At 54.5% G+C, this 22,889-nt stretch overlaps 1 protein-coding gene across 1 annotated transcript; it reads right to left on the reverse strand.

The window, feature by feature from the left end:
• Positions 1–1,094: 1,094 nt before the first annotated feature.
• Positions 1,095–21,730, reverse strand: TRIM25 (tripartite motif containing 25). Its single transcript, XM_008695618.2, has 9 exons — positions 21,048–21,730; positions 17,060–17,155; positions 14,342–14,575; positions 11,626–11,797; positions 10,032–10,097; positions 8,341–8,367; positions 7,923–8,000; positions 7,743–7,841; positions 1,095–4,816 (listed from the first exon to the last, which is right to left on the reverse strand). The coding sequence occupies exons 1-9, from the start codon at positions 21,648–21,650 to the stop codon at positions 4,287–4,289; spliced, it is 1,905 nt and encodes a 634-aa protein (XP_008693840.2). The 5' UTR covers positions 21,651–21,730; the 3' UTR covers positions 1,095–4,286.
• Between the last annotated feature and the right edge of the window lie 1,159 nt (positions 21,731–22,889).

Consider the following 22,889-nt stretch of genomic DNA (forward strand, 5'->3'; position numbering starts at 1 on the left):
CGTCGGTTAAACGTCTGCCTTTGGCTCAGGTCATGATCCCAGGGTCGTGGGATCGAGTCCCACCTCGGGCTCCTTGCACAGGAGGGAGCCTGCTTCTCCCTCTGCCTGCTACTCCCGAAGCTTGTGCTTGCTCTCCCTGCCCCACCCCCTCCATGTCAAATAAATAAATAAATAAAATCTTCCAAAAACACACAAAGTTTGTGATCCCACCACCTCTATGCTGACAACACCTGGCGCATAACAGAATTCTGCTGACAGCCTAGAGTTTGGATTCTACAGGCTGGAGGATGCTGTCCCAATGGGACCGCCTTTGCTTCAGACAGCAGCCACACTTCGGGGGTCCCCAGGCCACCGACACTTCTGACTGGCCAATCCAGAAGGTAATGCTAACCTTGAAAATGAGAGTTATATCACCAGCAAAAATAGATTTATTCAGGAATAGCAGAGAATTGCAATTAGGGACATGCAAGTCATGGCAAAACCACACCCAAGTCCTGAGAACAAAGGGGAGGAACACTTTTATAGAGGAAACGGGGGTAGCTGGGAGGGCTGTTATGAACGAAAAGTCTGTTGGAGTAAACTGGGAGTTCCAGGTGTAGTGGCTTTTCACTGGCTGAGTTGTAACAGCCTCTCGTTGGCTGGGCTGTTGCCGGGGGAGGGCAGTAAAGTTACCACCCCTCCTGCTGGGGTGGTGAAGTGTAGGCTTCTTCCTGCTGGGGATGCAAGGTACTCTCTTCCCATTGGGTCTGCAAAGGGCTGCAAGGAGTGGTATAGCCTGAGAGCTCCCCCTGCCAGCCTCCCAACTCCATTTTTTTTTTAAGATTTTATTTATTTATGAGAGAGAGAGAGAGCATGTATGAGCGGTTCGGGAAGCAGCAGAAGGAGAGGGAGAAGCAGACTCCACGCTGAGTGTGGAGCCCGAGGCAGGGTTCAAACTCACGACCCTGAGATCATGACCTGAGCTGAAACCAAGAGTTGGACTGAGCCATCCAGGTGCCCCCCCCCCATTTTAAGGAAGGTTTCCTTTATTCAGTTTTGCAGCTCCTGAGGTGTCTTAGTCTGAAGTGCTATGGCAAAAAACACCAGAAATGGGGTGGCTTAAATCACACACATTTATTTCTCACAGTTCTGAAGGCTGGAGGATCCAGCCAACATCCAGTGCTCGTTGATTCGAAGTGTGGTGAGGAACTGCTTCCTGATTCAGACACCCGTCTTCTTGCTAGGGCCCCACATGGCAGAAGGGGTGAGGGAGCTCTGGGGGGGGGGTCTCTTTACAGGGGCACTCATCTCATTCCCGAGGGCTCCGCTTTCATGACCTAATCTCTCCACCCCTTATTGGGTGTTAGGTTTCAACGTATGATTTTTGAAGCAACACAAACATCCCATCTGTGGCATATGACCACCCTCGGGCTCAAGAATTCATGAGAACTTCTTTTAAAAAATTAACAAGAACTCAGAGAACTTAGAAAATGCAATACTTTTCAGCGTGTGTAGACACTGCATACAATGTCCGGGATGGGAGAAGTACCAGATGCTGCTTTGTTACATTCACAGAGTCTAAGGCTTGTCAACCAGCCTCAGCCCTAGTCGTTCTCGTGGGTTTTCAAAAGATCCGTGCCTACAGCCCTAATTGTGTCCTGAAAAATCGACTCCTTTAAAAAATCAGCCCATGAAATAATAGCTCGAATATTCCGAATTAACTAAAATCAATATGGGGGGGATAAAGTGATGACATCGCATTATTAGTTACAGATCACAGATCCATTTCAGAGTAATGAAAACAGAGGCACCGGCCGGTCTTGAATAATACAAATCCCTGACCCTGACCTGCTCATGCCAGAGTGGCCGAGTCAGTCCCTGATACCTGCGTCTGGGGTAGTAGTTTTATGTTTGTTTCTGGGGATTTCTGACTCTTCCCCAGGGCACCAGGGGGCGTCTCCTCCATGATGGGATGGAAAGAGTAGCAAGCGGAGGAACCCAAGACCTCCTCATCTGACTTACTTGCGAAAGGAGAAGTCAGATGAATACAAAGTTGCCCCAACCTCGAGGACTCTGTGTGGGGCAGGGGCGAGGGAATGCTACCGTCTCACCACTGCAAACAGAATGGCTCGAGACAGCAAGGGCTTCCATCTCCAGAGCACCTTGCACGGAGCTCAGCTTGGGCTACCTACTTGCCTCTCTCATGCACGGGGGGATCCGTGCTTCCCTGTCCTGAGCTGTCTGACCCCGGGCGAAGAGCGCTCTGTTGCCCTCAGCTCGGCAGAAGACAGCCACGGCGGGACCCCCAGATTCGTCTTCGGCATTCTCCTCCTCTCAGCCCAGCTGTTTCCAAGGAGGAATTGGCTTCAGACAAGGCTTTTGTTTCAGAAGATCAATGAAGATGCTTTGACCTGGGCCAACAGCAGAGAAGAATCACCAAAGAACTCTTCTTCCCAGGATCAAAGGAAGAAGACTTTTTAAAAAACCACATCTTGGCTACTGCAGGGATCTCCTCCCTACAAAGATCATCTCCCTCCCAAGGAAGTGAAAGTCCTTGCCGGGAGAGGACACAGAACACCTCTGTCAGGAATTTCCGGTGCTCCGGGCCTGATTGGAGTGCCCCGGAATTCCAGAGCAAGGCCAAAGATGTGTTACATTCTCAAATATTCATAGGAGAGGTCTGGGGTCCCCATGCCCCCAATGGTGACCCCTTTTTTATACCACAAAGAGCCTGATCCGAGCTCCCCCTCTTAGGAAAGTCCAGAGCAGGATTCGTTTCACCAACAGGAGGCTAAATTCCTCCCACTTCTGGATTGGGAATTTACATCCTGACAACATCAGGAGACAAGGAGCTCAGGAAATTCTGGCAATCCATTCCCTCCTCCCCTTTCGCAGACTGGGGTTATTTTCACTGCACAGAAGCACTGCAGGAAAGTTAGCCCCTTGTGCTCGAGCCCTGTGTCGCGTTCTCTCCCTGGCCCTTAATTAAAGTCTCTGTGCCCCCGTGGCCTGGTCAATCCCCACATCTGGAATTGGTTCAAAGGAGGAAAAGAGAAGGGGCTAGAGCCAGTGACAGGTATCTGACACCCATGCGGGCCAGCACGGGGCGTGCAGCCGGCGGCCAGGGGTAAACAGGAATGCTGCCGCTTCCCAGGGATCTGCTAGAAGACGCTTTGGGCCATAGGTAGTCACCCTAGCAGGTGAGCTAGCATGGTCCCCGAGGCAGCCCCGCATGACCTGTTCGCGTGATTACAGGCTACAGAGATCAAGCCCAGCTGTCCACTCGGACTGTGCTGGCCACCGAGGTAGCTCCACCAGCCAGCCCAGGATCTCACAGTCCTGGGGAGCAGAGGCGATCACTGAGCCCGGCTATCAGTAAGAAGGCAAGACGACACTCTACTAAGAGCAAAACATCACGCCGTCAAGCCAGAGCAGGGTCGCTCTTGCCCTGTGGAGTTCCTTGCCCCAAAGCCTACGCTATGGGAAGCAGGCCTCCCACGAGGCTCTGTGGGTACAGCCAAAGAATGTCTGCCGAGAGTGGGAATGGGAGGGGTTTGCATCTGTGGGACCTGGGTCACCTTGACCTTGAATCACAAATTCCACAAAGGCTGACTCAGATCATGGTTCAGAACCTTAGCCTGAAAAGCTTCCTGTTGCATTAAACATTTGGAAAACCATCGGCGGGGTGTCAGGTACGAGGAGAGGAAGGGGAGCAGGGCTATTTTCCAATGGAGGGAGAGGACACACTTCTTCCAGAAACTCTGATCTGGGTGGAGACCTGCCATGGGTAGTTTCTCTTAAGGACAGAAAATAACCAGGAGTCTGAGCACACACCCAAATCCCCACATGTTGGGGGGGGGAGGGTGTTGGGTGAATAATATTGAAATTCAATTACTTTGGAATTTTTTTTAAATCTATTGAGTTGAATAGCCCTATAGAGAATCATCAAAAGCTCCAGAGAGCAAAGGCACTTATACCACGTCGCCTGAGAAAGAGCGTGTTGCGGCTACAGACTCCCTCCCGGAGGAAAGGGTACCCCAAAGCCCCGTCCGGTGCCAGCACCTGGACACCTACCAGAGCAAGGAGGAGGCGGTCACCCTGCCCTGACGGGCACCAGGAGGTGGACGTGCTTCCTGGTCCACCACGCCATCACCCCCACCCCTTCCCCCGGCCAGATCTCTCCTTGTACCCCATCCCCCGGCCCTCCGCCTTCCACCAGGTCCCTTCCCACACTCTCAACGCTTGGGAGTCTCAGGAGGCTCGCGGAGCGGTCGGCCGGCGGCTCCGTGGCCGCGGCCTGGGCCCACCTACTCGTAGGAGCAGATGGACAGCATGGCTCCGGCGGAGAACACCCAGAAGGCGGGGTACAGCGCTTCTGTGAAGTCCACCTTGAACTTGTACATCAGGTGGACCTTGTCGGCGACGGCGAAGAAGAGGACAAAGCCATGGTCGCAGTTGAGAAGCACGCCGACCCGCGTGGCCTTGGTGGGGGGCAGCGTCTTCTCCACGTTGCTGTGCCACGCAGAGATCTTGGTGTTGAACCACTCCACGCACCACGAGGCACTGTTGCGGCCGAGGCGGCTCTCGGGGCCCTGGCGCGGCATGCTGCCGTAGCAGACGCCCACCCCGCAGAAGTTGTTCCTCTGCAGCTCCACCTCCCAGTAGTGGATGCCCTTCTTGTAGCAGTGCAGGCCCAGCACCTGGGAGCAGTACGTGAACCTCTTGGGATGCGGCTGGTAGGTCAGCGGTGCGTCGGCCACAGAAGCGACAGTGTAGTTCTCCGACAGGGCCACCTTGTTGTGCGCGGTGTTGTAGTCCAGGCTGAATTTAACGGCATCTAAGCAAGCATCACCCAAGGGATCGATTACAAGGAGCCCGAAGCGCTCTCATGTCTAAGCCTTTCCCCAACCAATAGTCCTTCTTCATTTTATCCATCCGTCCATCCTTCCACCTAACCATCTATCTACCCACCCACAGATCCGTATCTCCATCCATATCTCCATCCATCCGTCATCCATACACACGTCCATCCATCCCTTCTGTTCAGCCAGCTAGACATGTGTCCATCTGTCTATCCAGCAACCCAGCCAACTGTCCATCTATCAGTCACCCATCTGTCTATTCGTCCACTCAAACCCATTTACCAAGCACCTGATTCTGGGCAAGACACACAACTCTGACCAGACATGGTACCTGACCTCATGGCAAGGCAAGCCCATCAGTGACAACACTGTGAGGCCGCACTCTGCTAAACGGTGGGCACACTGCTCTAGGGACTAGTGGCTCTACTTGAAGGGTGCGGAGAGCACAGGGGAACATTTAGCAGGTAGGCTGGAATCTGATCCAAGCAACAGGAAGCTTAGAAAAATTAAAAAGCAAGCAGAGTGGGGCAAGTCTATTCTGGGCAGAGGGGACAGCGAGAGCAAAGCTTGGAGTCACAAGGATGGTGGGCATGTGCTGTGACCAGGGAAGGTAGGGCAGCTGGGAGAGAGGCCCTAGCAGGAGAAGGGAGACAGGTCAGGGCCACAGAGCAGAGAGCTAAAGGGTCTAGACTACTTGGTGGGCAGAAGGGAGCCAAACACAGCAATTACCTAAATATTATTCCTGGTTGGGACACTCTCATGGCCTCCCTACCCTTCCTGCCACACTTCAACCAGCTCCAGGAGATCTGAAGACTGGGCTCAGCTGGGTGTTGTCTTTATGCTCAGCCTCCTTCCCCGGACACACCCATCTCTCCCCTCCCGTCCCAGGAGACCCTGCCCTGTGAGAGACAGGTCTCCAGGCAGCCCGACAGAAGGGAAATCCCTAGCTTGAGAACGTGGAACCAAGAGACTGGGGTTTTCACCACTGCCTGCCACTCCCTTGCTAGGTGGCTCAGGGCAGGATGCTTTTCACGGAGGCCTGAGGTTCCCCCTCCCTCCAGGGCAAAATGAACGGAGGACGGAAAACGTTCTCTAAGGTCCTGCATTGCTAGAATTCCCTCTCTTTGCTCACGTGGCTGCTCTCACGGAGCCTAGGGCTCCAGAAACACATGGCTCAGCGTGCCACCAGCCGCCCTGCGGCACTCAGCTCTGGCCAGCACCAGGCCTGGCTCTTGCACGGGGGCGGGAACAGCCCGAAGCTCCGCGGAGGCAGGCCCTGAGACAGCCCGGGCCACCGCAGCTGCAGAGGAAGGAGGGCCGGGGGCGTGCGCTGCAGCGGGAGGTCTCGGCTACCGCATCCAAGGGCGTGCGGATGCCTGCGTGAGCTCGAGGGTGCCGATGGGAAACAGGAAGAGCCAGAGCTGGAAGAGCCTAGAGCCGGTGCTGACGAAGGAACGCCAACCACTTCCAGGCGGTCAAGGGAGGACAGGCTCACAAAGGTGCTTAAGAAGGAGCACCCACGGGGCGCCTGGGTGGCACAGCGGTTAAGCGTCTGCCTTCGGCTCAGGGCGTGATCCCGGCGTTATGGGATCGAGCCCCACATCAGGCTCCTCCGCTGGGAGCCTGCTTCTTCCTCTCCCACTCCCCCTGCTTGTGCTCCCTCTCCCGCTGGCTGTCTCTGTGTCAAACAAATAAATAAAATCTAAAAAAAAAAAAGAAGAAGAAGAAGAAGAAGAAGAAGAAGAAGAAGGAAGCCCAGAGGAGCAGGTGGTGCCCAGGGGGAGCACAAAGACTGCGGACAGAGGGAGTGTTCCCTTCTAGAGGGATGAATGCCGCTGAGAGGTCCAGCCAACTGAAGGCTGAAAGGTGTCCTCGACGTGTAGCTGCACGGAGGCTGCCGCCAGCCTCAGCCAGAGCTGGCCCACTGGAGGGCAGGGACAGAGGCCAGACTCGCGGCTCCCGCCCCTCCACAAGCCCAGGGGGCTTTCGGCAACACAGAGACGTGCAGCTAGCAGCGGGAAGGGGGTCAAGCTCCCCGGGGGTTCTGACACGCAGCCACAGGAAGGTGGCTGTATTTTTCTGACTTCCCTCAAAAGGATCACGGGGGAAATGAGATTACCACACGGCTTTCTGCGCTGGTCCACTGTAGCCAGATCTTGCAGCCCTGGCCCGGGGCCCAGAAATTTGTATTTTTCACCAGTATTCAGGTGAAAGGGAGGCTTTTTGCATTGGCCGCTTTTGTGTTCCTTTGTTTGCTTTGCTTTTGCTTTTGCTTTCACGATGAGGGGAATTTAAACATGCTGTGCAGGGGCAGGCTCCAGGAGAGCCGGTGAGGGTGAAGAGGTGCGGGTGGAAGGCCTAAATGAGAGCATGAGTGCAGACAGAGCAGGAGGAGCGGGACTGATGCTGGGGAGGGGGCAGGAGAGGGCAGGTGGAGATGCAGGAGAGATGGCAGTAACAAGAGGACGAGGGGCCCCTCTTCTCTGTGAAGCGGAGGAGGTTGGGTGGGACAGGGAGGAGACTGGTTATGGCAAGTGGGAAAGTTCTGGAATGGCTGCGGAGCCGAGGAGAAAACTGGAGCCGGAGTGCTGGCAGTGGGCCCCCAGTGATGCCCGAGGCACAGCGGTGGGCTGCAGGTGCGAGCCCAGAGAAAGGGGCAAGCTGGGCTCACACAGGGCTGGGTGTTCAAAGTACCACCTATGGAGTCTGCGCTGGCGAGGCGGGGTGTGGGGGAAGCGAGTGAGGCTGCGGCAACGTGGAGGGGGACAGGCCAGTGGCTAAGAAGGGGAAGGGGGAACCAAGCTGGACCGCCAGACAGAGGCGAGGGCAAAGATGTGAGCAGAGCTACACAGGAGGGCCCGAGAGCAAACGGGATCGCTCCTCAGAGTGCCCGCTACTCACACTCCAGGAGCTCGGGCCTGGACTTGGCTAAGAAGGTCTCCAGCACCTTGGCTTTGACGGCCACCGCATCCGGCTGCGTGGTGGTGGCTTTGCCTACATCTGGGTGAGGACACAGAGAGCGGTTTTCAGAACAAACTCAGCGTGGACATCCCACACTGCCCCCTGCCCACAATAACTCACTCTCCACGCCGGGTTGTTTTAGACCCGGTGACTGCTCCGGGGCTCCGAAGGTGGGCATCTTGGTGGCAGAGGCAGAGGCTGGGGATGAGGAGGAGAAACATGAACTGGACACATGACATAGTGACCAGATGGTCTGTCCTCCCCTCCACACTGATCTTTCAGAGGTGTTTCCGCAAACACACACCTGGGCCGTCGGAGCAAGACAGCCGCGTCCAGACAGGGCTGCGCTCATTGTTCGTCTCACTCACGTGCCCTTGGGCTCACCCCCGACCCCAGGCCCGCCTGCCATGATAGATCAGAATCACAGAACTCGGGCCCCATCACAGAACCCCGACCAGAGAGGTCAGCCTTTGCGGCCGGCATTTAGTTCCACACTTGGGCAATCTCAAGAAACAAGAGGCACAAATGCATAACTTACGAGGTTTCTTGGATTTCTTTTCTTCCTCTGAAAGAGAAAATTTTCTGAATTAAGATATTGTCAAGCACAGCACAATGACACTTTGAAAACACCATAATAGGGGCGCCGGGGTGGCTCAGTCAGTTAACTCTCTGCCTTCGGCTCAGGTCCTGATCTCAGGGTCCTGGGATCGAGCCCCAAGTCGGGCTCACTGCTCATCGCAGAGTCTGCTTCTCCCTCTCCCTCTGCCTCTGTCCCTCCCCCGCTCATGCTCTTACACTCTCTCGCTCTCTCAAATAAATAAATAAAATCTTTTTTAAAAAAACCACCGTAATAATAATCATTTGCATGAATGTGACCCATACAAATAAAGCCAGGATGTTTCCCTGAAAACAAGCAAATGAATCTATGGTGACAGAAACCTGCATCAGCAGTTTTGGGGGCTGGGACGGAAAATGAGGAGCATGAAGGAATTTTCTGGGGTAATTCTTTAACTGGATTTGGGTAATGGTAACACACATACACGCTTACCAAAATTCATATTACTGCACATTTAAGATCTGCACGTTTTAGTGTAGTGTGTATCTCTATAAAAAAAAAAAAAACAGGGGCGCCTGGGTGGCACAGCGGTTAAGCGTCTGCCTTCAGCTCAGGGCGTGATCCTGGCGTTCTGGGATCGAGCCCCACATCAGGCTCTTTCGCTAGGAGCCTGCTTCTTCCTCTCCCACTCCCCCTGCTTGGGTTCCCTCTCTCGCTGGCTGTCTCTGTCAAATAAATAAATAAAATCTTAAAAAAAAAAAAAAAAAACAAACAAAAAAACCCCCACAAGAACAAAAAGGGAGTCAGCAAAGAAATGTGCTTGCCAAATATCACAATAGTTTTTAAACACTGTCCGGAGTGTATGCCTATGAAAACTGAGTTTAGCTAAAGCAATGACTCCCAAGCCAGCAGCATCAGCACTGCCAGGGAATCTGGAGGCAATGCAAACTTGGGTCCCACCCAAGAGCCTGCGGACTCTGACAGGCTGGATGTGGGGCCCAGCAACCTGGGTTTTATACATCCCTGGTGAGTCTGAAACATACTCAAGTTTAAGTGACCTAAAAGATTTCGGGTTCCCTCCGCCACCTTCCCCACCACTGGAATGAAACAGGGTGTTGTGGATCTTATCCCTGCCAGTAAACAAACCCTGCTCTCTCCTATCAACCTCTGCTTCCCCGCCCGCCCCCACTCAGCCCCACAGGACCCTCTAGATCCCACTTTCGAGTCGTATTTCCAGACGCTGTCTTCCCTCTGGCCCCATCTCCTCCTCTCCCGCCCACTCCCACAGGACCAGCATCCTGGGAGGACCCCAGGCTGTGCGGCAGGTGTAGGGCACAGGCCCCCTCTGAGCTCCCGGCAATGGGGAGCCACTGCTCCTCCTGGACCATCGCCAGGCTCCTCCAGGGGGCGCTCTGCCCGAGTGCCAAAACTTGGGTGTCAGCAAACATTTCTCAAGACGCACAGGTGTTGGTAACCTTGCCGGCCCAGGCCGGCCGCATAGCCAGTGCCGACGGGCCAGTTCTCCTAAGCACCCCAGGGGAGCCCCTGCGACAGCCCGTCCATCTCCACTCGGTTAGGGCCATGGCCAGACTCATCTACAGAAGCACTCGGGCCCCTGCGGCCATGTGGGACGGGCTGGCGGGAGCCCCAGGAACAGCAGCAGGGTTACTTACTCAGGACCTTTTTCACGAACTGTACGGGTTTGTGCGTGGATGCTGGGCCATGCTCTCCGGGGTTCCCTGTGCCAAAGAAGAAGGGGTTAGTTCATGCCGCACTTCCGAAGCAGCCCTAGGGCCGGCTTTGCCAGGGGCAGGGCAGAGAGGGTTTACAAAGCTGATTTCCACTGACTTTCCTTCTCCAGTCCTTTACAAGAGCGAGAAACAAGGTGACAAAAAGATGAGTTTCGTGTGTCCCTCTTTTCTTAGGCTTAAAATGTAGCTGGGGTCAATGTTTTCTCCCCAGCGCCCTGACCTCTGAAGCCTCTCTGAGGTTCCAGTTCTTCCTGTGTCAACGGGGATGAGCCCTTTGCTTGTGGCGATGAGGCCAAGAGGCCTCGTTCCTCTCTCTCTGGTTTTTCCATCACCCTTCCCCAGACCAGCAATCACTGATGTAGCAGGAAAACAAATATGCATGGTCAATTCATCAACAGCTGTACCTTCTACATACAGCATGCCATGCCTGTTTCCGAGGCCCTTCTGCAAGGACTCTCAGCTCAACACGCTGAAACTCAAGCCCCTCCCCCAGGGTTACACCGTAAGTAAGAGTCACTATGTGCCAGGCTCTGTGCTAGGCACTGGGGAGAGCCCCTGCCCTCACAGAGACTGCAATCTAGTGGGGGAAGAACAATATGACAGATGTGCAAAGGCTCCCAAGGGATGATAAGGATCCTGGGACCCAGTCTGAGGAGTGGGAGTGGTGGTGACAGGAGGTTTGCTGAGAAATACAATGTTTCAACTGATCTCTGAAGGGTGAGAGGAGTGAACTAGTGAGGATGGTGGAGTCTAAGCCTTCTGGGCATTGGGAAGGGCACGTACAAAGGCCCTGTGGCAGGAAGCTGAGCATATGCGAGGGACTGCATGCAGAGAGATGTGTGGGAGGAGGGGGCACTTCAGGGCTGGTGACACGGACAAGGCCTGACCAGGCAAGGGTTTGTAGAACAGTGTCAAGAGTGTGGTCTGAAATCAAAAAGCAATGGAAATTCTCTGAACAGAGTGAGGGGAGATGGTCCCAGGAGATCAGATTTGCACCCTGAAAAGCTCTCTCTGGCTGCAGCAGGAGTGGATGTGAAAGGGCTATCTAGAAAGCCATGCAGCTGGGGGCAACAGAAAGCAGGCAGGTGGCAGCTGGCAGGGGGGCCGGCCGACTGAGTCAGGAGAAATTTAGGAAAATCTGTGTGGCTTGGATACAGGGGGGGCAAGAAAGAGGGTGTCAGAGAGGAATGCCAGGTTTCTCTGACCCAAAACTAGCCATTCCCCACCAAATACACTGAGAACCCAGAGTCCATTCAAAAGCCATCAGAGCCAGCCTCAAGATCACACACAAGAACAGCCCGTCCAGAAAGTCCCGTCGCTAACATCGAGGCGCCCAGAAACGTTTTCGGAAGGGTGGCTACAACTGAGGAGGATTCCCTGCTACCTCCCAGGTGGAGGGCTGATGTGTCCGGACCCCTGCGACTCAAGCCCCAGTGCTCTGGATCAAGACCCTCTCCCCCATCCCCTCCCATTCCAGAGGTCCCAGTTGGGGAGCATGGGGGTTGCTAATGGTCACCTGAGCCGGTGGGTTCCTCGGGCTTCTTGTCCTGGGACTGCTTGATAAACCGCTTCAGCTCGGCTTTGAGGTCTGAGGTGCCCTGGCAGACACCCTTTATCAGCTCCTGGTTCAGCTCCACCTTGGGGACGTAGACTGGCTTTGTGGAGATGCCCTGCACTTTTATCCCTTTCTGAAACAAGGCAGGGCGTTAGTTCAGCAGCTCCAGGGAAGCCAGGGCCCCGGCTCAGGCCTCAGGAACCCCAGGAGGAGCTTCCCTGTGTCTGATCGGCCTTCTCAAATTACAGGCCAGAGATTGCTGGGAGCTAACATGCCACTGTTGGTCACAGCTGCCTGGATCTAGAAGGGCCCTCAGAGGCCACTCACCTACCAATGGAGAAACTGAAGTCAAGAAATAACACGTGTCAAAAAAAAACAAGACAAGAAAGAAGAGAAGAGAGGAGAAGAGAAGAGAAGAGAAGAGAAGAGAAGAGAAGAGAAGAGAAGAAAGAAAAAAGAAACAACAGGCATCCTGCCAGGAACTCTGCCAGTTAGTGGCCAGGACAAAGTTGGGACACGAATCTCCTGACCCCCGTGGCTCTCCCGCTCCTCCCCCTGTGGCTGGCCAAGTACAGGAGATGCAGGACCATCTCCGGCCCTCCAGGACCTCTGAACACTCGTTCTAAAACTGGACAGGGATGCCTCTGGGGGCAAAGGGTTCAGCCAGGGCACAGCCAGTGAAAAGGAAGGCACTGACAGAGGCTCCCACACTTTGAGATAAAATCGGGTTATACGGCATCAAGAGGCCCCAGGTAGGGACTCAGAATCCTTCTCAGAAAGCTCTAGGCAGCTACTCCAACAAACAGGAGGGAACACGGAGGTGAAAGTCACTGGCGCCCAGCCCAGGCATGGAAAGAAGTCCATGCAGGGAGAAGAGAAGGTTCCCAGTCACTCCTGTACTCTCCCCAGGACCTAAACAAGGACTCTGGTCCTCTGAGGTGTCGCCGCCCCATCCATGGGGCTCACCGGAACACCCGCTGCATGCCAGGAGAAGGGGGCGGTAATACGGGCAGGCCTTCCCGAAGCAGTGGACGGCCTGAACACGTACAACAACAAGCACATCTAAATCCACGCCTCTGAGTGCTACAGCAGAGGCAGTGTGACCTGCTCGGTCACCAGTAATGCCAGAATAACGGGACCCAAGGAAGATGGCGGGAAGCTGGAGCGGCCCCAGAGAAAGGACAGGATTCCCTAGGCAGAGCAGGTCAGCCACGGCAGTCCCATCCGATGCCCAGGGTGTCTGGGGAATGGTGAGTGCTCTGCCGTGCTTACAGCACGGGGCATGGGCCGGGGGTGGGTAGCAAGAGAGGAGGCTGCTAGCAAAGACAGGGCCGGTCACCCAGGGCCTTTAGAAAGACACTTCCAGGGTCCACGGGGAAGAGGCATGGAGGGAAGGGGGTGGAAACGTATGCAGTAGGCAACATTCTAAGATGGCCCCCAAGAGGCCCACCTGCCCTGGGGTACGCACCCTGTATAGTATCCTCCCCCTGAGTATGGGCAGGACAGTGAATATGGTAGGATAGCACTCCTGTGATTCGGCTCCCTTGTATGGAAATACTGCAGACATAATGAAGATCCCAAATCTGATGGTTTTGAGTTCATCAGAAAGGTAAGTATCCTGGTGGGCCTGACTTAACTAGGTAAGAGCCGTTAAAAGGAACCAGGCTTACAAGAAAGAATGAAATCTTGCCATTTGCAACAACATGGAAGGATCTGGAGAGTATCATGCTAAGCAAAATAAGTCAGAGAAAGACAAATACCACATGATTTCACTCATTTGTGGCAATTTAACAAACCAAACAAACAAGCAATGGGAAAAAAGAGAGAGACAAAGTCAAACAGACTCTTAACTCTAGAGAACAAAGTGGTGGTTACCAGAGAGGAGGGGTGTGGTGGGATGGGGGAACTAGGTGATGGGGATTAAAAGCACACTTATCATGGCAAGCACTGAGTGATAATATGGAATTGCTGAATTCTAAAACTAATATAACACTGTATGTTAACTAGATACTGGAATTAAAATGTTAAAAAAAAAAAAAAAGAAACAAGAGGGGCACCTGGCTGGCTCGGTTGGTAGAGCATGTGACTTCTGATCTCGGGGCCGTGAGTTCAAGCCCCATGTTGGGCGCGGAGCCTACTTAATTAAAATTTTTAAAAAGGAGAGAGAGAAGACCAATAATCTAAGTAATCTAAGCAGAAACAAAAAGGGACCAGGCTTTCCTGGAGGGAGAAATTCTCTGCTGGCTTTGAAGAAGTAGCTGGCAAGCCGAGAGAGGGCCACGTGCCAAGGAACGGCAGCAGCCGCTGGGAACCGAGAGCAGCCCTCAGCCGACAGCCCGCGAGAGAGCGGGGCCCTCGGGCCTGCACCACGGGCACTGAATTCTGCCACGAGCCGCAGTTCCAGAAGGAATGCGGCCCAGCCAGCCCTCAGACGGAAAGCCCCTAGCCGTGTCCTGACCCCCGAGCCGCGGGGAGTGTGAGACAACACACAAATGCTCTTCCAAACCACTAGTTTGTGGTAAGCTGTCACGGAGCGCAGAGGACGGACCCGGCGTGTGTCTCGGAGCTGCTTCCAGGCACGTCTTCCAGCCCCGACTCCTGGCGGGCCCACGGCCCCCGCCGTCAACAGCATAATGGCGGGCGGGAAGCGCGTTCCACCATCTTCGTTGAGACCTACCTCCAGAAACTCATACTCGTCCCCCTTGGTCAGGGCAAGCTCAACTTCCTCCTTCAGAGCCTGGATCTCACTCTTCTTCTTGAGAAGGATCTGGTAAATGTTGTCGAACTTGGTATTGACCCTCTTCTCCTCTTCCTTTATCTTTCGTGTGGAGGTGGCCTCTGCGGCGTCGATGAGCGCCTTGATTTCCATGTATTCCTGTCGAAGCTGCTCTGTCTTCTGATGTGCTGTCTCCTGACAGGGCCAAGACACAGGGGCACCCATCAGACAGGCAAGAAAGTGAAGCCTGGGTACCAAGTGCTGGTGAGATGTGCAGCGCCAGACTCTTACCGGTACCCCGCGGGAGGACAAATGGGCACAACTGCTCTGGACGGGAATGTGGCAAAGTCTAGTGAATCTGATCCCAGGAATATCCTCTGGAAAAACACTCAGACGCCCGCCCCAGAGACAGACACAAGAATGCTCTGCTGAATGCTCTGCTGAATTAGCAGAACCCCGGGAACAACCAAATGTGTATCGATAAGATACAAATCTGCAAATCATTCATAGGATAGAATATTAAATAGTAATGAAAGTTAATGAACTGCGGCAACGCACGGACAAATGTCCACGAGGGGAAAAAACAACGTGCAGAAGAAGACATAGGGCGTGGTGCCCTTTGTATAAAGCTTAGGAACAAAGAGAATGGCTTCCTCTCGGTTAAGAGAACACCCTGGAGTTTCCCAGGGCACATGGCTGCCCCACCACACACGACGTCCCCAGCCTCCCCTGCAGCCAGACTCGGCCACGGGGTGCAGCGTGAGCAGAAGCGGTATGAGCAATACTCTTCTTCCCTGTCCCCTCCGCAGGCGAGAGCAGAGACGTCACGGCGGCCCAGCTTCAACCAGGGGTGAGAAACCCCCTGCAGTAGTCGGGGAGTAAGACAGACTGAATCCTCAACGATCACGTGGAGCCGAGACTAGCAGAGCTTGTCTGGGCGGCTCGCGTCTGGCACTGAACTGCCAAAGGGAGCAAAAGAAACTTCTATTTTATTTAAGCCTCTGAATTTGGTGTGGGAGTTGGGGCTAATCTCTGTTAGCAGTTTGGCCCGCCCCCTCCAAGCAGCACATGCACTTTCCGCACATGCCCTCACCTAAGCCGTCACGAAAAAGTTGGGACTCCGTTGTGCCGCTGGGAAAACCGAGGCTCGGAGATCTGCCCGCAGGAGGCAAGTAGCCCAGGCTACCATGTAACAGAGCTGGTATTCTAACTCAGAACTTCATCTAATCACACCGCAGCTGCCACAATAAAACCAGACACTGCCGCTCTAGAGGAGGGTATAAGCTCAAATCTTCTTTCAATATATTCCTTTAGGGGCGCCTGGCTGGCTCAGTCAGACGAGCATGCAACTCTTGATCTTGGGGTGTAGAGATTACTTAAATAAATAAACTTAAAAAATATATATATTTAAATATATATCAAATATAAAATATAAAAATACATATTTAAATATATATTATATATATGTATTCTTTCAATATATAATATTGAAAACCTTATAAAACTTGGGGCGCCTGGGTGGCACAGCGGTTGGGCGTCTGCCTTCGGCTCAGGGCGTGATCCCGGCGTTCTGGGATCGAGCCCCACATCAGGCTCTTCTGCTATGAGCCTGCTTCTTCCTCTCCCACTCCCCCTGCTTGTGTTCCCTTTCTCGCTGGCTGTCTCTATCTCTGTCGAATAAATAAATAAAATCTTTAAAAAAAAAAAAACCTTATAAAACTTATAAAAACTAGACCCCCCAAAATCTCTAATTCTACCACTCCAATGCTTGTACTATAATTCTGTTACTATACTTCCTTCCAGTCTTTTTCTCCTACACTTTCTGTAATGGGTTGAACGACCCCCCTTCTCCCCCCAAAGATAGGTCCAGATTCCAGAACCTGCAAAGGTGACGTTACTTAGCAAAAGTCTTTGCAGATGTAATTAAGGTAGGAATCTGGAGAGTAAATTATCCTGGATTACCCAAGTGGGCCCTAAATCCAATGACAAATGTCCTTATTAGTGACAGAAGAAAAGACACGGAGGAGGAGGCCATGTGAAGACAGAGGCCAGGGCTGGAATGACACCAGCCACAAGCCTAGGAACGCCTGAGCCACCGGAAGCTGGAAGAGGCAAGGAAGGATTCTGCCCTAGAACCTGGAAGGGCGGCCCTGCCTTTGATTCTGAACTTCTGGCCTCCAGTACTGGGAGCGAACGCGCTTCTGTCCTTGTACGCTGAGTTGGTGGTAATGTGTTACGATAGCCCTAGAAAACGAACACGCTTGCTTTTTATAAGCAGATGTAACCTAGTGGGTATACACTCTGCTTCCTGCTTTTTTTCTCCATTAAATCGTGACCGCTTTTTATATCAGTACTTTTTTCTCACGATCTAAGTAAGCTCTATGCCCAATGTGGGGCTCGAACTCACAACCCCGAGATCAAGAGTCACATGCTCTACCAACTGAGCCAGCCAGGCGCCCCTCTATTACTACTTTACAGCCCTGATTTTTAGTGATCGCCCCCGTCCTTCCCGCACCATGGTCAGGGCTTGTGGACAGTCTTCAGTTTAGGCCTACGAAGGATCTTTCCTGGGGACATAGCTTTCTGGATGTCTTGCAAGATGGATGTCTATTCCCGACACCGGGCGTGAAACCAACCCAAGCCCGGGCCGAGGCTGGCGGTGGGAGCCCTGCTGCTCACCCGGACATCCCGCTGCCTGGCTCTCACGTCCTCGAGCGCCCTCGACGCACCGTTGATCTGACTGTATATGATGGTCAGTTTATGCTTCAGCTTGGTCTGCAGAGAAAACAACCAGCATGAGAAATCACCTCCCCCCACCCCCACACCAGGGACTGCCCCTGGAATCTGTCCCACAGGTGGTTCTGCCACCCCACGTCTTGCCTGCCCATAGCTTTTTGAAGCATTCTCATTTTTATCGCCTCCCTTCAAACTGCTTGAGCAACAGTACAAGAAACAAGTTAGGAGCATAGGACTTGAAGACAGATGGACCAGGGTGCCAGCCCCTGCTCCCAGCTGTCCAAGCATCTCTCACCTGTGTCCTCGGCCAAGAAAGAGATACAAATGTTTCCACCTCCCGAGCCAGTAGCAGAATGACTGAAACAACGTGAGAACGCAGCACAGTGCCTGGATTTTAGTAAGGGCAAACTAAACGGTCAGCTTGTATGATTAGCGGCTTCTTCAGTCGCACCCATTTTACAGACGATGAAACAGAGGCAGGAAAGTCAGCAAGGGGGCTGAGCGCACACAGAGCCAAGAACAAGCTGGAATGGTTGCTTCAGTGATGGCAGATGAGGTCATTCGAGCTACCACAAACAACCAGAAAAGCAAACTGCTGGGAAGAAAAATCTGCTTCACCAGCAATGGAGAGCTAACCAAGCCGGGAAGGCTGACAGAGCCAAGAACTGGGAGAAGGCAATCCAGAGAGATAAGCCTGGAATCTGGGGGTCCTCTCCCAGAACCATCTGCCAATTCCGGAAGGCAGCTGGAAGAGTCACTGTTAACCTTGGGGAAGCATGGGGACAAGAGTCAAAGTCCAAGGCTCATTTGTTTGGCCCCACGGGTGGGGACCTCCACAGGCTACACACTAGGAATAAGGATGAACAAGCAGCAGCCCTGCCCCCCAACAGCTCAATCCCTGAAACTGAATTAAGGTGACTCAGAATTGCTAAGTCCCTAGCCACCTCCAGGAACCAAGGCCGATTACGCATGAAGGAAGATAATATCATCTGAGGCCTCCTAGTATTTCTATAAATTTCCAGAATCAATATGGGGAGTGTCCTCCCTCCCTGCTCAGGGCATAGACATGGGGAGGGAAAAAAACCCCAGCACCAGAATAATACCAGCCAGGGTTTCTCCTACATGCACTGCAAGCCAGGCACCGCTCTGGCGCTTCGCAGGTGCTAACTTACTGAAAGCTAAGAACAACGCTATGAGGTGGGAGTTACCCGTCCTTTATAAACAAGGACATCGAAGAACAGAGTCACATCACTGCTAACTGGTGTTACAAGGTCTCCGTGTTATAATTAAAGCACTGAGTACACAAGAAATGTCTAGGAAACAACATTTACCTCCCCTAACGAGCTGGCTCAACACCCTCCAGCCTGCCCCCTCCGCTTTCCTGCCTCTCCCACTTCACCAGAGATATTCAGGTCCTAAACCTGACCTTGAATCTGGATTTGAACAACCCAAAGACAGTCACCTATAAGGGCTGGAAGCAGCCAAGGCCATACTAACTTGACCCTGAAACCCCAAGTTATGATGATGTTTCAGATTCAACCTCTGTGACAATGCCCTTTGACCTGGGCCCTCACAGTGGCCAAGACAAACTGTGGGCCAAGGACAGAAGTCCAAGCCAAGGCAGATCCGGACTCACAGGTCCCAGAGCTGGAAGAGAACTCAGAACACCCGGGGGCTGCCAACGGTTCCACCTCCAACAGCCGCTCCCAGCAGTGCACCCCAAAATGCTATGTTTTGGAAAATTTTATCCACCATTAATGAAATGCATATATGACAGTCTCCTGATGGCAGAGAGAGGAGACTACTGGCTCCAGACAAAGGAAAGTGGCCCAAGGACTTTGAGGGGCAACAATCCCCTCACTGAGGGTAGAGAACTTTTTGAAGTTCTGAGGATGTGTTCACAGCTCCGGGACTTGAGTCCTCCCTGAGGACGTGGGAGGCACAGAGTCCCGAGTCCACCCCGCACCACTGTCCAAGACAGCCACCCACAGCTGGGGCACTGCCCAGATGGGGCTGGCTCTGTCCCAGTAGGGAGCAGCAGCAGGGTTAGAGGGGGAGGCTGATCAAAGGACTTGGCAAGCCAGGACAATGGTGGGGAGCGGGGAGGTGGCAAGGTCAGGCCTGTTACAAGGATTACAAAGCCAAGCGTGCATGATAAACGAGGACGCTGGGTGCAGACTCCAGCTCCAGGCCAGGCTGAGAAGAACCCTCCGGCCTCTACTTGCCTTCTGCCTTCATGGATAAGAACTTCCAGAAGAGCCTTTTGGCAGGAGCCGGCCGCCCTGGTCCTCAGGGACAGGCCCGTGTACCCCGAGGCAAAGAAGATATGGGCAGCCTGACGCCCCCACCCCAGCAAGCGCTCTTCCACTCCAGGTGCCCAGAAATTACCCCTGCAGTGCTTAGCGCTCGCCCAGCGAGTAAGCAGACTCAGAATTCAAACCCAGGTCTCAACACCCAGCCCAGGTCGGGGCCAACCAGCCATCCGACGCAGGGACCCGCCTATGAAGCACTTCCCACGCCCTCCCAAGCTCATCGCCCTGGAGCCTCCTGACCACCTTGCAGATCGGGAGGGAATGCTGTTAATCCCATTTTACAGATGAGGAAGCGGAGGCTCAGGGAATTGCAGGGGCTTGCCCTAAACCACAGCTGATACAGGGCAGCGCCGGGCTTCTGGCTCGAAAGGCTTGGCAGGTTCTTTAGGACGGCAGGTGAAGACGCAGGTGGCCGCTCCTGACATGGTTGTGCCTCAGAGGTCAACTCTCAGACACTGCTTTGAGGTCTGGCCTCTGAGACTCAGGGAGGAAGTCCTGAGGGACCCAGCTCCGACGGAGAAGCAGGCCAGGCCCGGGAAGGGCTATGGCTGTTCAGGAGCAAGGCCTGCACGCTGGTCCAGGTGCCACCGCAAACCTTGGCCAGGCCTCCCATCTCCTTCGACAACAGGACAGCCCTTGTTCTCCACGACAGGGCCTCGAGAATTACAGGCCATCAGGCCATGCGCTGGAGCTCAGGCTGATACAAAAAAGGTGGTCCGATTACACCTTTTCAGCCTCTGCCTTGAGTCCACGAGGGAAGATACGATTTCCCCCACACCACTAAAATCATCACAGACCTGGAAGGCCCCTTAGGGTCCCAGCTCCTCGCTTTACTGATGAAGACTCAGGCCCAGGGGCCAAACGCTGTGCTCAAAGTCACTCAGCCAGGGCAGAGGGCACTATGGTGCAAGAGTTTGGCTCTGCCTGTGGGTCATAGCCAGAGATAGCTGGCACTCTGCCCACCCTTCTGCTCGTAACGATCCTCCCTGCTCATTAGAACTCTCTGGCTCACGAAAAGCTTTTGTTCACATGACCTCAAGCCTCCAGGAATGTCCCATGTTCCAGGAACTTGGATATCAGGCTGGTCATGGGGAAAAGCAGCCATCTGTAGAGTCAAACCAGCCGGGGTCCCAATGCCTGCTTAGCCACTTACCAGGTCAGCTCAGGCTAAATTAACTTCTTGGCACCACCATTTCCTCAACTGTAAAATGGACCTAATTCTACCCACGTCTTGGGTGCTGCCAAGATTTAATGAGGGAACACAGGTAACCTCCTGGGCTCCTATCTGATGTTGGAAACCCTCTACTAAACACCACCAGACAAGTACTAGGCTTCAGGCAAGCGACTTCACCTGCCTTCAGCAGTCCCCTCTGTAAGACAGGAAGTAGGGGGAAGAGGGCGGACCACAGATGACAGAGGAGGGCTATATGTTCTCCTTGCCCCTTTCTATTCTGACATCCGGGACACCCCTGCCCCGGTTCTCAGGCCCAGCAAGACCCAGCAAGGCCCATCCTCCTATCCCAGGTCATCCGCAGTGGGCCAGGATGCCCACGGTGGCTCCCTCTCCACCACCCAGCAGGCCCAGGCTGCCTCCCTGTGCCCTCGCCCACCACCCCTACCTCCAGGTCGGCGCTGGCCTGGCTCAGGGACGCGGGCGAGCAGGCCTTGTGCTCCACCAGGCAGATGTGGCAGATGCACTCGTCGTGCTGGGGGCAGAAGAAGTCCCGCAGCCGGTTGTGCTGGGGGCACTTGCGGCGCATCAGGTCCTGGACGGGTGGCTGCAGCTGGTGGTCCCGGAAGGCGGGACTGTCGAAGTGCGGCTGCAGGTGCTCCTGGCAGAAGGAGGCCATGCACACCAGGCACGTCTTGACGGCGGGCTCCTTCAGGCAGTGGTCACAGGCCACCTGGCCCGCCGGGCTGGACGCGGGGGTGCGGGCGGGCAGCTTCCAGCCGTCGGGGGCCGGGGGCGCCGCCCGGGCCTGCTCCGCCTGCAGGAACTGCTCCACCACCGCGCACAGCACCGTGTTCTTGCGCAGCTGCGGCCGCGCGTGGTAGACGGCGCGGCAGTGCGGGCACAGATACGGCGGGCCCTGGGTGGCCCACGTCCCGTCCAGGCACGAGCTGCAGAAGTTGTGGCCACACGGGGTGGTGACCGGCACCTTGAAGGGCTCCAGGCAGATGGAGCACGACAGCTCCTCGGCCAGGGGGACCAGCTCCGCCATGGCGCTCCTGGGGACGCGACGGGACGCGCTGGAACGGCGGCAGCCACTGCCCCGCGACCGCCCCAGGCCCGCGAGGAAATGAAACTGAGCAGCGGAGGGGCGGGCCCCGCGGCCCTTCAGGAAGTCACATGGGCGTGGGGTGGGGCGGCTTGGGGCGGGCCGCGAGGGGGGTCCCGGGGCGCCGGGGGTCGTGGCGCGCGCCGAGCCCCTCAGCCGCGCGGGGAGCCCCGACGGCTCCGCCCGGTGGGCGCGGGCGCCGGCTCGGGGTCTCAGTTTGTCCCGATGAGCCGCGGCGGTTTCTGCCCGCCCGCCCCCACCCCCGGCGGAGGAGGAAAGCCGCGGGGCAGGTGGAGAACAGAGCAGGCAGCGCGGGGCTGGGGGAGTTCCCCGCAGGAAGGCACTGGGTGCGGGCGAGACTGTCAGTCCGCACTGGCCTTCAAGACCTAAGTGTAGAACGGTGAAGCTGCCCCTCCCCGCCCCCTTTTTAAACCCTTCCTTCCTCCCCCCTGGTTGGGCTCTGGCCCATCGGCGTCCAGCCCCTGAAGGCCGGAGCCCCGGGGCACACACTCAAAGAGCTGGCGAGTTCTTTCCATACCAACCAGGAGAATATGCAGTTTTGTTTCATTTTAATTTCCAGTCCTACTTTACTGGGGTTTGCAGATATCCCAGTTTTAACAAAGGTTTTCTCTCTCTCATTGACCCACGGGCGCGCGCACACACACAATAATTTTGAAACAGATGTTTTTCTCAAAATAGTTTCTTTAGATTTATTTCCTTTCATTCGTTCAGCTCTGTTCCCCTGGCCTGGGTGCAGGAAAAGTGGGTGTACAGGAGGAGAGAAGTATTCAAGAGACCGGATGGGGGACAGAAGAGAGAGGTAGGGTTTTGGGAAGAGTTAGCTGGAGTTTGCCTTAAGGACAGGGTGAGCCTCAAAAATAAGGAAAAGGTGAATGTCTTAAACTGCTAAAAGTAAAAGCTGCCGTTGATAGGGCACCTACTCCGTGCAGACAAGTCACGTGCCTTATCTCTTACAATCCTATCGCCACTAGAAGACAACTTACTATGTCCATTTTACAGAGAAGGATCCCGGATTTTGTTTTTTTAAGTAATCTCCCCGCCCAAGGTGGGGCTCAAACTCGGGACCAAGAGTCTGCTGCTCAAGGATTGAGCCAGCCAGGCACCCTCCCCAAACCATTTTTTTTTTTTTTTAAGTAATCTCTCCGCCCAAGGTGGGGCCAG

The sequence above is a fragment of the Ursus maritimus genome, unplaced genomic scaffold (assembly GCF_017311325.1).
Source record: "Ursus maritimus isolate PB19 unplaced genomic scaffold, ASM1731132v1 scaffold_24, whole genome shotgun sequence".
Classification (NCBI taxonomy): Eukaryota; Metazoa; Chordata; class Mammalia; order Carnivora; family Ursidae; genus Ursus; species Ursus maritimus.

What these genes read in the sequence shown, in the direction of transcription:
- TRIM25 (XM_008695618.2), bottom strand. Translation starts at nt 21,650, where the DNA reads ATGGCGGAGCTGGTCCCCCTGGCCGAGGAGCTGTCGTGCTCCATCTGC. An exon ending in CCAGGCAGCGGGATGTCCGG is followed by an intron (nt 14,576 to 17,059) that starts GTGAGCAGCAGG and finishes TGGCCCTGTCAG; the next exon opens with GAGACAGCACATCAGAAGAC. An exon ending in AAAGAAATCCAAGAAACCTC is followed by an intron (nt 8,001 to 8,340) that starts GTAAGTTATGCA and finishes CCTCATCCCCAG; the next exon opens with CCTCTGCCTCTGCCACCAAG.